This window comes from Cariama cristata, unplaced genomic scaffold, assembly GCF_000690535.1.
Source record: "Cariama cristata isolate BGI_N322 unplaced genomic scaffold, ASM69053v1 scaffold3552, whole genome shotgun sequence".
Lineage (NCBI taxonomy): Eukaryota > Metazoa > Chordata > Aves > Cariamiformes > Cariamidae > Cariama > Cariama cristata.
Genome location: NW_009603058.1, coordinates 44,071 through 59,418, shown reverse-complemented (window position 1 = coordinate 59,418; position 15,348 = coordinate 44,071). Strand labels below are relative to the sequence as shown.

General features: G+C 39.1%; 1 protein-coding gene across 1 annotated transcript in view; it reads right to left on the bottom strand.

Annotated features, from left to right (window-relative positions):
- The window catches only part of EXT2 (exostosin glycosyltransferase 2), a 76,838-nt gene that overhangs the window by 19,089 nt on the left and 42,401 nt on the right, over positions 1-15,348 (bottom strand). Inside the window, exon 8 of the mRNA XM_009695015.1 lies at positions 11,124-11,313. Within this exon, the coding sequence (XP_009693317.1) occupies positions 11,124-11,313 (190 nt within the window). The remainder of the gene's footprint in view (positions 1-11,123; positions 11,314-15,348) is intronic.

Genomic DNA, 15,348 nt, shown 5'->3' with positions numbered 1-15,348 from the left:
CCGAGAGAAGAGAAATCCTAACCTGAGAAAATGGTTTCAGTTTGTAAACAACACTATATAATCAAATTCTGGAAGTGTTCTCAGCAGAAGGATCTGAAGAATGTTGGATGACAGGCAACACCAAAAATAAATGAGTTACAACATGATACAATTATGCACACCCACTTCCAATTCCATAATAACCCAGAATCAGGTCTGCCTCCAACATAGCTTTGCCCTCTTTCCACTGTCAGTCTGTTGCACTAGGAAGATAGTAACTCCCAAAGAAGAAGAGGAGTTGCTTCATTCCAACAGGTACGAGTAAAACATGCTCCCTGGAACGACTGTCCACATCCTCACTGCCACTGGGCCTCTCAGATTTAACAGCTCACACAACGCTCAAATAAAACACAGAGCTGCACGCTGCTTAAAGACATCAGAGCTCAAACACTACTTCACTGGGAAAACAAAGTCGTATTTCCAAACCAAAGCAAGAGTCTTCAAAAGTAGTTTTTCTCGGAGCTGTACTTTAGAAAGAAGGATTGGCATGCATGGGTGGCCAAAAGAAAGGAGAAGAAAGAGAGTGATATTTACTGGCAAAATTTGTACCCAGTCTCCTACCCCGAGCTTTTTCCTGCGAGACTGAAAAAGTGATTGTAAAATCTACCTTTATCTGGGTGGGCTTGTAGACCATGGCCTATATTTGACATGTATGCGGGTTCTTGTCCAGTTTTACTCACTTCTTCTCCTAGTAGAAGGCAAGAGGCATCAGCCCAAAGACCGATGCACACTTAAGTGGCTTGCGATGTTGATTAGTAGCCAGCCAGGAGGATTCAACCACGTTACTGATGGGCTCGAATGGAAATCACCATCAGCCAGCAGCTGGGGAGATACAGCAAGTGTCTTGAGGCCACAACAAAAGCGTTCAAGAGCCATGGATTCCAATGACAGTGTCATGTGCTCATTTTACTCTCAGCATCGTAAGGTCTTTGAAATCCCGTGCTTGAACCATGATCTGAAACAATAATTCCACTGAAATGCCAAAATTTTCATCTTATTAGTCATCCTAACTTCAGGAGGCAGTAACGCTGAAGGACTGGAACCGTTTATTGGAAATTAGTACTCTCAGGTCAACTCGCTGCCCTCTTACTGGTTTACCATACAAGACACAAGTACCCATATTTATAAGACAGTTGCAGGTATCTCACAAAGACACACACCATGGCCTCATATATTTGTAGGCTGTTTAACATTTGCAAGCTACTTAAAGACCTTAGGCTAATTGCCTATAATTACCCAATTATAACCCCTGTATTGGTACCAAATAATTTTAAGCAGCCTGGTAGATCCCCCAAATACTCTACTGTCACAAGCGTTTCAGTAGCGAGCAAAAGTTGTCATAGCTATGTATGCATTTATATTTATAAATATCAACAATGTTTGCATGTTATACATGTAAAGTACTCTTTTATTCAGGCTTTTCTTCCTTTCACTTCTGCTCCACATAAAAAGGCAACCAAATTGCAATGACAATCTTATTTCAGTGCAGGAATAAACTGAAACAAAAATTGAAACTGAAAAGTCACTAGGACTGAAAAATCGTAATTCAGAAAAGCAAGCACGCATGGACGCTTTAACTTCCAGCTCTTTGGAAAATCAACTGTTTGATAGCTTACTAACAGACATGCCACTAGCACAAAAATATGGTAACAGAAGAAAAAATAATGAAAAGTGTATGAAAAATGAAGATGTAATCTAATTACAATCAGCACGCATCTCAGATGTCAGCAAATCCTGTTAAATCCACATGATTTACTAAGGTCTTTAAAAGTCTCTCAAAATGACCAATTCTCAAAAAGAGGTACGTTACTGTAAAATATTTGTGCTTGGAGAAACATAACCCAAAGTTTCTGAATTTGGACTTAAAGTAATAAATGGAAAATACCAGCATTTTGGCAGAACTTTGAATAAGACATTAGGGTACCAGTTACCCTGCAAAATGAAAGAAAGCATCAGATTACTTGCTGCCTAGAGGCTGATCTGATACTGAAGGTTGCTGTATCTACAGAGATGGAAGCCCATGGGAGATGTCCTAACACAATGACACCTGGATAACCACAACCACTTTGGTAGCCTGGGCAAAAACGGACTATCACAAAGGACAGCAGGCTCCACTCAAGAGATCCAAGTATTTAAAATTAGCCCTGCTGCCAGAACTCCAAAAGAAATACGTAGTCAATAAAAAAAACCTAAAAAATAATAAAAAAAAGGACAACAGCTACTTCAGAGGTCAAAGTTTTAGAATCTATCAGGAAGGTTAAAACCATCTATTTTAAAAGACTACAAAGGAAGAGTATTTCTATTTTTCTTTTTTACACATAGGAGGAACGTGGCTTAAAGAGAAGTCAGACACACGATCTGCTGCTTGTATAATACCATGCTCTGAATTTTCCCATACTGCTCAGAAAGTTATGAGAAACCTCAGCACTAGCAAAATGGGGGAAATTCTCAGTTTACTAGACTTTATTATAACCAAGGTAAAAGCACACGTTTTATTCTTACAGTAAGAGGGCACTGCATCATTTAACATAGTATGACAAAGATAAAAGAAGCCCAAGTCAAGAAGGCAGATGAAGTCTTACAAGATGGCACGAGAACATTTAAGCGTACAAAAGTCAAAATGTACGTTTGGACTGGGAATTCTTCTTACTTCTTTTAAAACCAATAAGGACTTTCTGTGATGCAGCAGAAGACAGAGATAAAATATGAAAATAAAGCTCTCCAGAGTGTGTAAAAGTCTATGTACATATGGAGTTTGAAGAGGATGACAGCATCTCCTATTGCACATCGTACTGAAATAATTACGAGAGAAGAGTGAATAACACTTCCACTTGCTCTTCGGCAATAAATCCAGGGCGTTATCAGCACTTTGTGCTATTTAGGACTACTGATGCACTGATTGCAGGAGCTGCCCACAGAAAACAGTGTCTGGGCTTCTAAACACAAAATCAGCAGTTTCCCAACTTTGCCAAATGCAGCTTCTACTTCTAATGGGCTTACAATCCCTAACAACCACATACATGCATGTATTTCTGGCCAGCCCACAAGCCCACCATTAAAGTTCACATCTCACAGCAAATTTTTCAAGCATGATTTCAAGATGATTTCCACAAACTGCAGGACTAAAAAAGTGCCGAAATTACATTCCCATTTAAAACACTCATATATAGAAGAGCACCAAAAAAACTCATCCTCTAAATACGCATTTCTCAGCTACAATTCCCAGTGAATTACATGAAAGACATAAGAAAGAGAAGGGAGGACAATCATGACAGAGAAATAACTTCGTTATCACCAAAGGAATACACTTGTACACCAAAAAATCCTTTCACCTTCCACACCTCCCCAGGCTTGCAATCAGATGTTCATAACAAAAACGCAAGTAACATAAGCTTGCAAAATGCTTATACATAAAAATGAATTCTCAGTCTGAAATCCAGCCCTGTTTCTCAGCTCTAAATGAACTGTTACATCATACGTAAAGGAGGGATCATTAAAAATAGACAGTAATATTTCTATGGACTGTATTACCTCTCTTCAAAGGGAAACGGCACCGTCACATTGCTAAGTAGCATCATTCCCCCTACCCTTGCTTCTGAGAAACTGGGAAGTTAATGGCACCTGAAGGGGTCCTTTAGCAGCAGATACATTATCATCTACCTAGTCAGCAAACAGAAGTGTACTTATATAGGAAATTACTTGCTCTAATCATTAATCATCTGTTTCCAGTTTCAACATTCACCCTAGGGAAAGTGCGAATCACTACAATTGCTGTACAGAGCTAGTCAATATTCTTGGGACCTCCATTCTAAGTAGCATCGAGTTTGAAAACAACAAGCGATACGTGAATGCAGATGGTTTGTTGCATTTGCAATTGGAAGCTGCAGGGAAGGATAACGAGCAGGAGCTGGAAATACAGTGTACACTCTGAATGGCAAGAACTGGATGCTTGCCAGTATTAAGAGCAACAAGACAAATGAAATTTTTTTTAAAAATCCACTTATTGGTTAAAATAATCGCACTTTGATGACTTATACAAAGACGCTCATAGAAACATGCTTTTCCTGTTTTAATTCCCCAGTAACAACAGCTAGGAATATCTCATCACCACTGATAACCTGGCCCCAAAGTACTAATTTGTATTAAGCTCTGACTTCCCACAACTTCTAGGGAGCCCACTTGCAACTACAAAAAGGAAAACCGTTCCAGAAGTTGTGTAAAGTAGACTAAGATCAACTAAAAACTGACAGAAAACATCTCTAAACACGGTCCTCTGTATGTGCCTGCACTTGCACAGAATCCCATATACCACGCTTAGTTCTCATACCTGATCTTTTATTTGATGCTCATTCTAACTGGTCTGTAGTAGTCTGTATGAATTTAACTGATTGAACATGAATGACGGAAGCCTAACAAGTCCTTTTTCAGTCTCAAAGACCAAATGGCAGAACTTAGCTGGAATCTGAAGTTTCAAAAAAAACTGCCAGAAACAACATCATCAAGCACGTTACATCTATTTATTACTGGAATTCCTTCAGTAATGGCTGACTGAAAAAGTCTGTCCAGGCATTTGAACTGCTTCAACTTAGAACTATCTGTTCAAAACAGGCGCTTTCAATTACACTACACTGGTCTATAGTAACGCACAGAATTCCTCTTATAGACAACAGAATAGAATATTGGTTTTCAGGATATTATTTAGAGCCCAGTTTTGTTAAGTTGGGTTTGTTAAGCTAAATCTCTAGACTTCCTTGGGAAATAACAGCAAAATGTTTGTAAGATGATTCATAGAAGACTAAAAGCATCATGAATTAGTTCTCTAGCTAATCAAGGAAAATGGCATTAAGTCCACCATCAAGGAGCCAAATTAATTCAAAACCTAAAGAGAAGTTAAAAAATTCTTACCAGTGGTCTATTAAAGGCACAGTATTCAAAAAACCCTGCCACTGAAGATTTTTTTTTTTTTTTTAAAGTCAACACTTTAAGACACAATATTCCATAGGATTCTCAGGTTCCTTATCCCCAATGTTTCATATCAATGTTGCCCATCAATAGTATCAAATTGCAATACAAAGACGATTATTGCAGCAATACCTGTAAGCCTTATAGTCCGTACCTCATTCCAAATTTATCAGCAACTTAGCTCCAGGAACCACTACTGATACGATTACACAAAAAGGACACATTCTTTAAAATACACCTTTTTTTTTTTTTCATAAAACTGAACCTAAAAAGGAATCAAGCTACCATACACAATTTGTAGCCTGTTCATATTTACTAACAGTAATGCATTTTCAAATTTTTATACCATTTATGTGGTAGACAAAATGGTTTCTTCAATTGTCTGAAACAAATGTGATGCACTGTCGGTGGAAATTTTGTCACAGACTATTTTGTTGAATTTCAGAACTAGCAATTTAGACAAATACAAATGAAAGGACAAAAGTATTTGGCTGATGGAGAAAATGAAAAAACATCCTGTCTACACAAATATTCCCAGTGGTCGGCACTTGGACCACAATGTTTATTTTAACGGATACAGAGTGAGTGAGAAAAAAAATATCTTCTTTTTTTTTCCTGTAATATTTCAAAGCTTTTAATCTTTTTATTAATATTATACATGCAGTCATGGGCCTGCTGACATTACTGCTGGGTTGGTAGGCTTCTTGCATAACCTGTATGGCTGAGAATATATGCAAAACTCAGTCAAAGACACAGAGCAGAGATCACAACCCCTAAATCCAGAGAGCACTTCAGATCAGCAAGATGTTTCTATAAAGCTTTAAGGTTCCAGATTAAAATCATCATAGTACGCAGTATTTTCTCTCTGCTATTTCACAAAGAAGATCCAACATTTTTACCATCATAAGCACTCTGAAAACTTCAAAAATGTTTGCACAAGACATCTGTGTTGCTTGTAGATTCATCTGTTGCAGTTGTATTTTTTTCCTAAAGACACGGCTCATATTTTGAGTTCAAAACCAAAAGATTAGACCCTTGGTTTCCAGTCTCACCCAAAGCACGGTATTCCTACTTTGGTGCACAGATTCGGCAACTACCTCAAAATACACAGTAAAGCTTCCACCTCTTTACATATACCGATGTCTGATATCTCTCAAATAGAAAGTATGGGAAGGCAGTGTGTTCAACTAAGCAAAATAATGGCCAAACCACAGGACCTTCTTGAATTGATTACCTTGCCCTGAAGCTGAATTACTGAGTGATGGTGAAGACTTCACCTCTGTGTACCCCAGTTTCTAAAGATGTAAAATGAGAATAACCAGTTAATTTACTGGTTATATAGCCAGGATACATACGTATTTGTAAATGTTTTCAAGACACTCAGATTAAATTAATCCTATAAAAAGAAGTTGCCTTTATTATTTGTATTTTAATATATTTACACTTTACTTTGATTTCAGAGTAGACATTAACTTTCTAATTAGAAATGTTGGCATCTGTCTAATAATAACGCCCTGAATAATGCTACTTAAAGAGCAGTTTTAAACTATATATCTCAGAGCACTTTATCGAAAACAATATTGCTGTATTCATTTTATGGACATGGAAACTGAGGAACAGTAAGAAAAGAGTTGCTCCCATTCAGCAGGCAGATCAGTGTCCCAGCGACAGGAACTATCTGCCCAAGAAAAATAATTGAAACATTGTTTTTAGTGCTCATTAATTTTTATTTCTCAAGAACTTTGTGAGACAACCTATGTGTCCTTCACTGTGTTCAGGTACCAGTATGGCAAAACAAGTAGGAACTCAGAGCAGACAGTTAGGTGACTAAAGATCAGTCTTTTAAACTTGTACTTGTCACCTCGTGTTTCCTTCATACTTGGTCGAGGAAAAAGTATGGATACTTTTGGATACTTGGTACTTCTGGATGGATGATTTAGTTTATCCTAAAATAGATACCTAATGCAGGCTAGATGGAGGTGCTTGTTTCTTTTTGCTGATTCTAAAGGAAACGCAGAGCAATGAGCTCAGACTTGCACACTTTGCTCTCAAACGTTTTAAGTTCTGAGAGTGGTCCTTGTAAACTCATAAGACAGAGGGAAAAACCATCTTTAAATTGCTATTGATTTCTAGCCCATATACATGTACCTACTTTTTCCTCCAACTTTATACTTTCGTAAGTTATTTGGGTGAAAACTTTCCAGTCAAGTGTTCACTTAATCCGCTGCCCTCTTTAGTTGCTTGCTTTATTTACTACCAGTCAATGTGACAAAAAATTTGTCCAGTTTTATCAGAGTTGCATCTGCCCCGACAGGTCTAGACTTGCAAGGAGTTTGTTTCCATACACCCTGCACACTCCACAGCGCAGCAGTTGATATCAGCTACGGCATCTTACCTGCACCAAGGGATGCTCGGCAGTACCGATGGCAGAATGACCACAGTTCAGTCTCATCATTCATCTGACAAACATCACTTTTAGCTCATTTTCAGGTCATGCTGACAAATACATCTTTTCACTCAAACTTTACTAAATGCTGAGGACAAGTAAAACAGGATTTTTATCTTATGGAATGTTGCATTTGTTGAGGGGTGCAGCATCTTAAATTTTGTACAATATTTAGAATAGGATATTTTATTTTTATTCTGTTTCCCTCTTAGGACCTCAGTTTGCTGAATTTCATTGCATAAAGGCATTATTACAAGTACATAAGCATTCATTAAAAAACAAAATCAAAAAACAACGTTCATTTTAGAACTTGCACGTACTTCAAAACTTTCCATTCCTAGGGACAGATTCCCTCTATTTCCAATACATATCACTTTGATAACAATGACATTTTCAGTTATAATATTTTTCTGGCATTGACAGAGGAAAGAAAGGGGCAGCCACACGTTATATTTGTGTGCCACTATGCCAGCTACATCTCAGGAGAACTAAATCCAATTCTCAATTTAGTGCACCTAATCGCTACGGAAGACAACTTGGACATCCTTCATCCAGCCCTCCCACTTACACACGCAAAAAAACCCCCGAACACCCAAAAGGTTGCAACAACAAAAGCTAAGATTTGGTTCTGTACCAAAACGTGTCCCTGACATGGAAAAGACTTGATGCTCTAGGAGGTTAAGCACTTCAGGCTTTACTATAACCAATTAAAAGTGAATAGCCATAACAGTGCAGATACTACTGTAGGGCAATAAACCAGACTTTATCAGTGACAGTGGTGCACATTACAAACTTCAAACTCATTCCTTGCTCTAATCCATCAGAAACTTCCTGGCTTTAACAGGCTATAAACAGCAGAAGCTTTGAAGTCCAAGGATTAGGATCACTAATAGACTGAACGAGAGGTTGGCTGAAGAGCCAAGTGGAATGCCCTGCATGGATCTGGAATAAAACAAGTTAATTTAATCAAACTGACCTCTCTCTAGCCATAGGCCAAGAGATTACAATGGTTATAACAGCAATAAAAGGACAAGGGACACTGGAAACAAATAGTTATTTGCTTCAGTGCAATGCTTAGGCTAACGTAAGGGCCAACCTGCCTATGCTTTCAACTGCACTCTCAAATGCACAATTTTAAGCTCTAGAGGCAAAGGCTTTTTTTTTTTTTAATTTTGCAATTAGTTTATGACTTAGTGGCAGTTGAGGCAGAAAAAAATTAAACATAATTTAATTTTCAAGAATTTCTAAATGCAAGATTAATAGAATGATTTAACAAAAAAGATCATTCTATTTATTTATTTGCTTTGACTTGCCTGTATTCCAGACTCACTCAAGGGAAGTGTGGAAACAATCTGTTTGGGTTAAATCCACCTGCATTCAGTGCTCACATAACTGAATAGAACACTAAGCATTTTTGCTTTTAGAAAAAAAAAAAACTTCCTGCAAAAATTCCAGTTATCATCAATTTATATGCAACACTTCTCACTCTAAAAGACTGCAAAACATTTAACAGACCACTACACTTGAAGTGTTTAGCACCGCAGCATTACAGAACACTTTTTAAAGCAAATAATAAAGCTATTCTGCTTCAAACTGGAGCAAGGCGCCAAAACGGCAAACGAGCCAAGTGAATGGTAGCAATAGCTTGGCTCGGAGAAGCTGTTAGAAGATGGTAAATTGAGACAAGTGGTCAGGGATTAATTTTTACATTGTATCCTGCCGCTATGCAGAACAGCTAACTTTGAAGAGTGGAAAAGCTGCAGCAGCTGAAGCCTCTGAAAAGAGAATTATAAAGCGAAGAGTCCCAATCATTCACCTCAGAAGACAGAAGAATCCACAATATAGCAAATTTTTGAACACATATTCCTAGAAAGCAACATTTCTCGTCCCACAAAATCACTAGATTTTCAGATGAGAATGACAGATTCATATGTACAGTATATGGGAAACAATCTCATTTACACCTACTGTACCTACAGTATTTAATCAAGAATGAGAAGAGGAGGCTTTAATTGCCCAGAACAACGCTCAGGATTTTAGTACTAGTGTTCAGAACTTGGAAGAAGCTCATCCTAGGAAGCAATAAACGTGGAAATAAAACGAGCAGCATCGGAGCGGCTGTCAGGCACCAGAGAGGATTACCACGGGCCAAGCTCAGCTACCTGCCTTTACATGGGGCAATGCCTCCTGGCTCTCACATTTACTCCATGGTGATTTCGTGAAGGAATTCACCAATGTCGGGACCTATGCTTCCAGACAAGGACCTGGAGAAGAGTAAGAGCAGCATGGTCTTGTGAGGCAGATAGCCCAGGGCTGAGAAAAAAGGGGAGGCGGTGGGAAAGACAGCAGCTACGACGCATGCAGTGGCATTTGTTGGTCTCTTCTCCCCGATAACTAGCGATAGGACAAGAGGAAACGGTCTCAAGTTGTGCCAGGGGAGGTTCAGGTTGGGTATCAGGAAGAATTTCTTCACTGTAAGAGTCGTTAGGCATTGGAACGGGTTCCCCAGAGAGGTGGTGGACCCACCATCCCTGGAGGTGTTCAAAAAACATTTAGATGTGGCGCTTGAGACATGGTTTAGTGGGTTTAGTGGGCATAGTGGCATTGGGTATACGGTTGGACTTGATGATCTTTGAGGTCTCTTCCAGCCATAATGATTCTATGATTACATGGAAGGAGACAGAGAAACATGGGGTTGGGATCTGGGGTTTGAAAAGGTAGGCAGCAAGCTGTGAGGACCGGGCAGCCTGAGACTGAGGTCCTGGCACAAGGTGATAGAGTACAGCAGCGTGCCAGGCCAGCAAAAGGCACCTCGGTTACTGAAAATTAAACAAATTAATTCAGAGATTTACAACACTGAGGTCACACTGGAGTCATTAATATACTTTTGAACCCAAATCTTCTTCCAAAAATCTATGCATTTCCATCATTTGGGAAAAAGTCTGTGAATGTGCCCTCATTTTACAATAACCATGAATTCAAAAAGTTTAAAATAGCACGCAGACTTCACCAGACTCACTTTTCAAGACTAAAGAGCAACATAGTATCATGTGTATTGGAAACAGAAATATTTAAAAAAAGGGTAGATGCATCTTGTCTTACTGGGCTAGCCACAGCATTTTCACAAGATACTCTGGTGGTGTGGGAACTTCTTTTCAGACACCCAAAGCATCCCAAGTTTTCATTTCATCAGTCAAAATATTCACTCATTTTACAGCTCCAAGCATTCAAACTACTTTGCTGCTTTGAACCACATCTTCCCTAGAAAATAGTCTAGCAGAAGTAGTATTCACTGCAATGAGAAAGTCGTCTACAGAGAAGTAAAAGTAAGCATTGACAAATCAAAGGCGGGTCCTCCCTTACCACTCCCCAAAATAAAGTTAAGGTCAGAAACGCTTCTGTAACTATTGCATCTGTTATCTTTGATTCAGAAGTTAACAGCACAACCACTGGTATGCTCTTTTCTTTTAATCTACTTTGGCTTTTCTCATTTCACTTTCAAAAAATATTGCCACCAAAAAAAAAAATATCCCAGTTTATTATTTTGAAAGTAACCATAAATACTTTTCAAAGACGTATTAATGAAGTCGACAAGAGGTCATTCTGTAACAGGTGCAAGTAGGTATGGTACCCCCAGTTTCACCACCCTCCACCACACCTACCCATGGGGTCTTACCTTCTGGTGGATTCTTATTCTGGTTGTTCCAGACAACTAACAATTTGGATAGACTAGGCACTTTAGACACCTCCGTGATGACTCTGAAAAGGCTCTCCACTCGGTCATAGGTCAGAACGATGGCTGTGAAACCTTGGGACTGAGGTGGGATCAGCGGAAGGAAGAGTGGGTTGTTCACACTGCTCCATTTCTGTGAAGGAAAACAAGAAAAGAGGAAAACAATTTGATTAAAGTGACTTATCACAGTAGGGAATAATATAGTAGGGAGTAATTCACATAGCCAGGACCTAAGCATCATATTTGGAATTTGCTCAGATCAGGCAGGTTAGTCTCCAAATCTGGCAACAGTGGACTTCAGCAATTTCTCAAAACCTTTATTCCAATCTCCTTCTTAATTCAATTTTCATTTTTTGCCTAGCTGTAATGTTGCAGACAAGATGGGGTTTAGGTAAAACACGAAGCAGAAGAGGCAGATAGATTTGTGGAGAAGAAAAAATCAAGGTGAATTTTGAACTCAGTTAGCATGACTCAATTCTCATTTACTAATCACTATTTCAAGGCATTTATAGTCAGGACTCAATAAACAGAGAAACTTAATCAGCGCTACAACTTCAAAAGCAAAAACGAGTTAACAACAAAACCAAAGCAGCAAAAACCTAAACCTGGCATAAAACGTGTACCCAAGCAAAAAAGGCAAAAGCAGGCACTAAGAGGAATAACGTACTAGCTTCCACAAAACTGTGGTTGTTCAATGCTGAAAAAAAACACCTATTGCATTTAAAAAAAAAAAAGAAAAAGAGGCATGAGATGCAAAGATGAATTTCAGAGAGTTATCTACTCCTTGTGAATGTTAACTAGGGCGTCCCTTTTATGAATTTAAAGGTCTTACTTCAATACACTGCCAGCATAAGGAAGTCAGCTCAGCTGGCAAAAGGCACGACAGGCAACTAAATTCTCACTGAATGTGCCAGCCTCCTTTGGAGCCGACAGCGTGGGGGAGGAAGCACCAAAGGGACCATTCGACAGGAATGAAAGCGTCGGCATTTCAGTCTCAACTTTTCCATTCCAGCTGACGTTCCAAGCAGGGGTTGGAGAGAGAAGCAAAGGGAAAAACAAGACCTTTCGGGACGAGGTGAAAAGAGGAGTTGGGAAAGCAGAAATTGAGTGATGCTGTTCTGCAGGGAAGTCTTGAATCCTAGCCTGTAAAAACTATGAACACTCATAAGAGGTTAGTAACTGCCAGCAGTTCACAGAAATACTGCCACAATCTCCAGCTAAACTCATACCATAAGACTGCTTGTATCAGGAAGAAAGCAAGTTTTACAGATGCAAAGTTATCAGCTCATATTTGCAGGAAATAAACTTTGCAATTTTCTGTTTCGTTATTTAGTCTTTGGGTTTTTAAATGCCCAACAATCACCTTCCTCATGTTTAGTGGTTAGACACCTCTAACTAGGATAACTTCAAGGGCGAGGAGAATAGAGAGCTTATTTACTAAAAGAGATCGTAACATTTTGACCACTATGGTAAAGGAGAAAAAAAAATACCATGTGAATATGATGTCCTTCTACGAACACATCGACACTGAAGAGGGGATAAATACGTGAGGTGGAAAACAGACATGTAAAAGCTACACACAGTATTGGCACACTGTTTTATCCAGGACGGTTTGATATATGTTCCAGGCAAGGATTTGTCAGGAGGAGTAATACCTTTTAGTAGACTTCCTGAAATAGTTGGAAAGACGGACTAGTCTTCAGCTACACCTACTTTATCAGGTCTGGTACAAGTAGCATTCAACAGAAACTGTTTGGGAGGTTCCCAATGGAAAGCATGAAGTTCTAGTTTTTATCCAACAGGATAATGTAGAAATAGTAACAGTGCAATATGGAACTTTGGTTCACGAAAGGGACGCGGCTACCTGTGATAGCAGAGGATTACATTCGGTAATTCAGAAAATATCAGTTGCTAAAGTAATGGACATATATGTGCAGAGAGAAATCTGCTTTCGGATTATTACATTTTCTAAAACTAAAGCTTTTATACCTACTTTTGCTAATTTTACAAGACGACTGGTGGCAGCTGGGGACAGCCCTCTGATTTTGCTCCAGCCTCAGTAATTCCTACAGCAAATCACAATCTAAATGTTACCAGAGCATAATCCATCTCATTAAAGCTTTACAGACTCATTTCCACACCACCCCCACCCCAAGACTGCTGTTACCCAAATGACCCTTGTAATGTCAAGCAGCTTCTTGAAACTTTTAGAAAACTCTTTTCATTAATACTTGAGGCAGAGGTTTAACATCATACTCCTTGGAGTCCCAAGAAAATCTTACATTTCTGCCCTACAAGAAGAAACAACTGGCAATCTACAGACCGTGCTGTATTTACTGCTTACAGGTGAGTATTGCCACCTAAATTAATGGCTCCCACTTGAAGGTTTTTTAGCAACTTGTTCTCTCTGGCCACAACATTTCCCAACAAATTACTTGCTATAATATCCTTGGAAAAGGATTATTCCTTTTCTATCACCTAAGACTATTTTAGGTACTTACAGAAAGAAAACACAGATGCACATGTGTGAGCACGTCTAAAAATTTATCATGCTCTCTCTTAAAACCTTAAGTTTTAGGTACATTACTTACACTCCAACTTTTACTACTTTCAGAAAGGCATGAAAATTTCCTCCCCAGGAAAGATATGGCAAATTTTGAGGTGTTTTTGCTCCTGCATCTACTAAAGGATGATGCAGGGAGGGAAAAGCCTGTAGACACACACTAATGGATGGGAGAATCATGCCTCTCATTTGAGAAAAACATTTCAAAAAGGCAATTAAACATCTCTCAAGTGCCATTAAGAGCCAACCCCCTGCTGCCTGCCTGAAGAGTGTGTCTACAGTCTGAGACCTATTGACCCCACTTTCTGCAGGAAATCGGGCAAATTCAAGCCTCCATAATTTGCTAAAGTCTTCCAGATTTCTGCTTGGGACAAGCAAACCATATAGGCAATTAATTCAACAGCAACCTAATTAAATGTCCATTATGGCAGCAAAGCATGAAATGGATAATGCCATAGGATGGGTTCTCTCAGTCACTGCTCAAGAAACCAAGTGGTGAAGGAACATTTGCTCCAGTCCCATTTTTATTAACATTCCTGATGGAATTTCACTGGAACTTTCACTCTCAGAGAGAAGAGCAAACAGTAACAGCGGATTGATCATCCATCACCTTTCTTTGACAAAGTGCTGACACTACGCTATGGATAAGACAACCCTTCACTCTCGCCCTCCCAGCTAATATCATTAGAAGAGCCAGGATAATTAATCTCAGATTAATAGGTTGTTTGCTGTGAATTGTTTTTACGGGCAAAAAGGATCAAGTTCAAATGCCAGTTTCCTAAGAGTAATCTCATGTCACTTAAGTCTCACAATTTCAGTCGTCTGATGGCTCTTTGCAGTTCACGTGAAAATCCAAAGTAGTGAGACCTGAATGGCAGTGAGAATTTAGGAACAGTCTGATGCTGGGGAGAGAGAAGAATTCAGGAACGGGTACGTATACTGGGAACGATTCACGCTGCTGCAGCTGTCCTGTGTGTGCTCTCCATGAGCGTGCATGTGTAATAATGCCTTAGAAATAAGGCACCTTCCTTTACTATAGATACATCAAATATGGCCCTCCCACTTGGTCATTAAAAACAACTTGATTCTATTTTCAGAAAAGTTAATACATTAAGGACAAGGTATCAAAAGAGTTGAATTCTCATTATGTGGGATGCTTAAGATTGGACTCGATGTGCAGTCTTCAGGTTCAACTTAGCAGAGAAGTTTTAAACAGACCGTTCTTGGGATACAGAAGTGAGATAGACGGGAGCTTCAGGATGTCAATGAACACAACTGGAGAACTGGTCAACCATAATAAATGCTACAGAGCCTCAAAGGTATTGGCAAAATACCAGACATAACTAAGACAGGGTCCTACCCCAAAACTTCTTATTTGGGTGTATACTGAGTACCATTGAGAGATTTTAAGAAAGACACAGCAGACACATTACAAACTGCATCACAGAGTGGTCTCTAGGAAAACAAGGCTGTGTAACATACTATAGAAAAGAGTCAAGAACTTCCCAGCTATCATTTAGTGGGAAAACTCAGCAACAGCACTTTAGAAGAATAAAATTTCATGGCTTCCATGAACAAGACAGTGGGCTTTCCTCCCTGCGTATT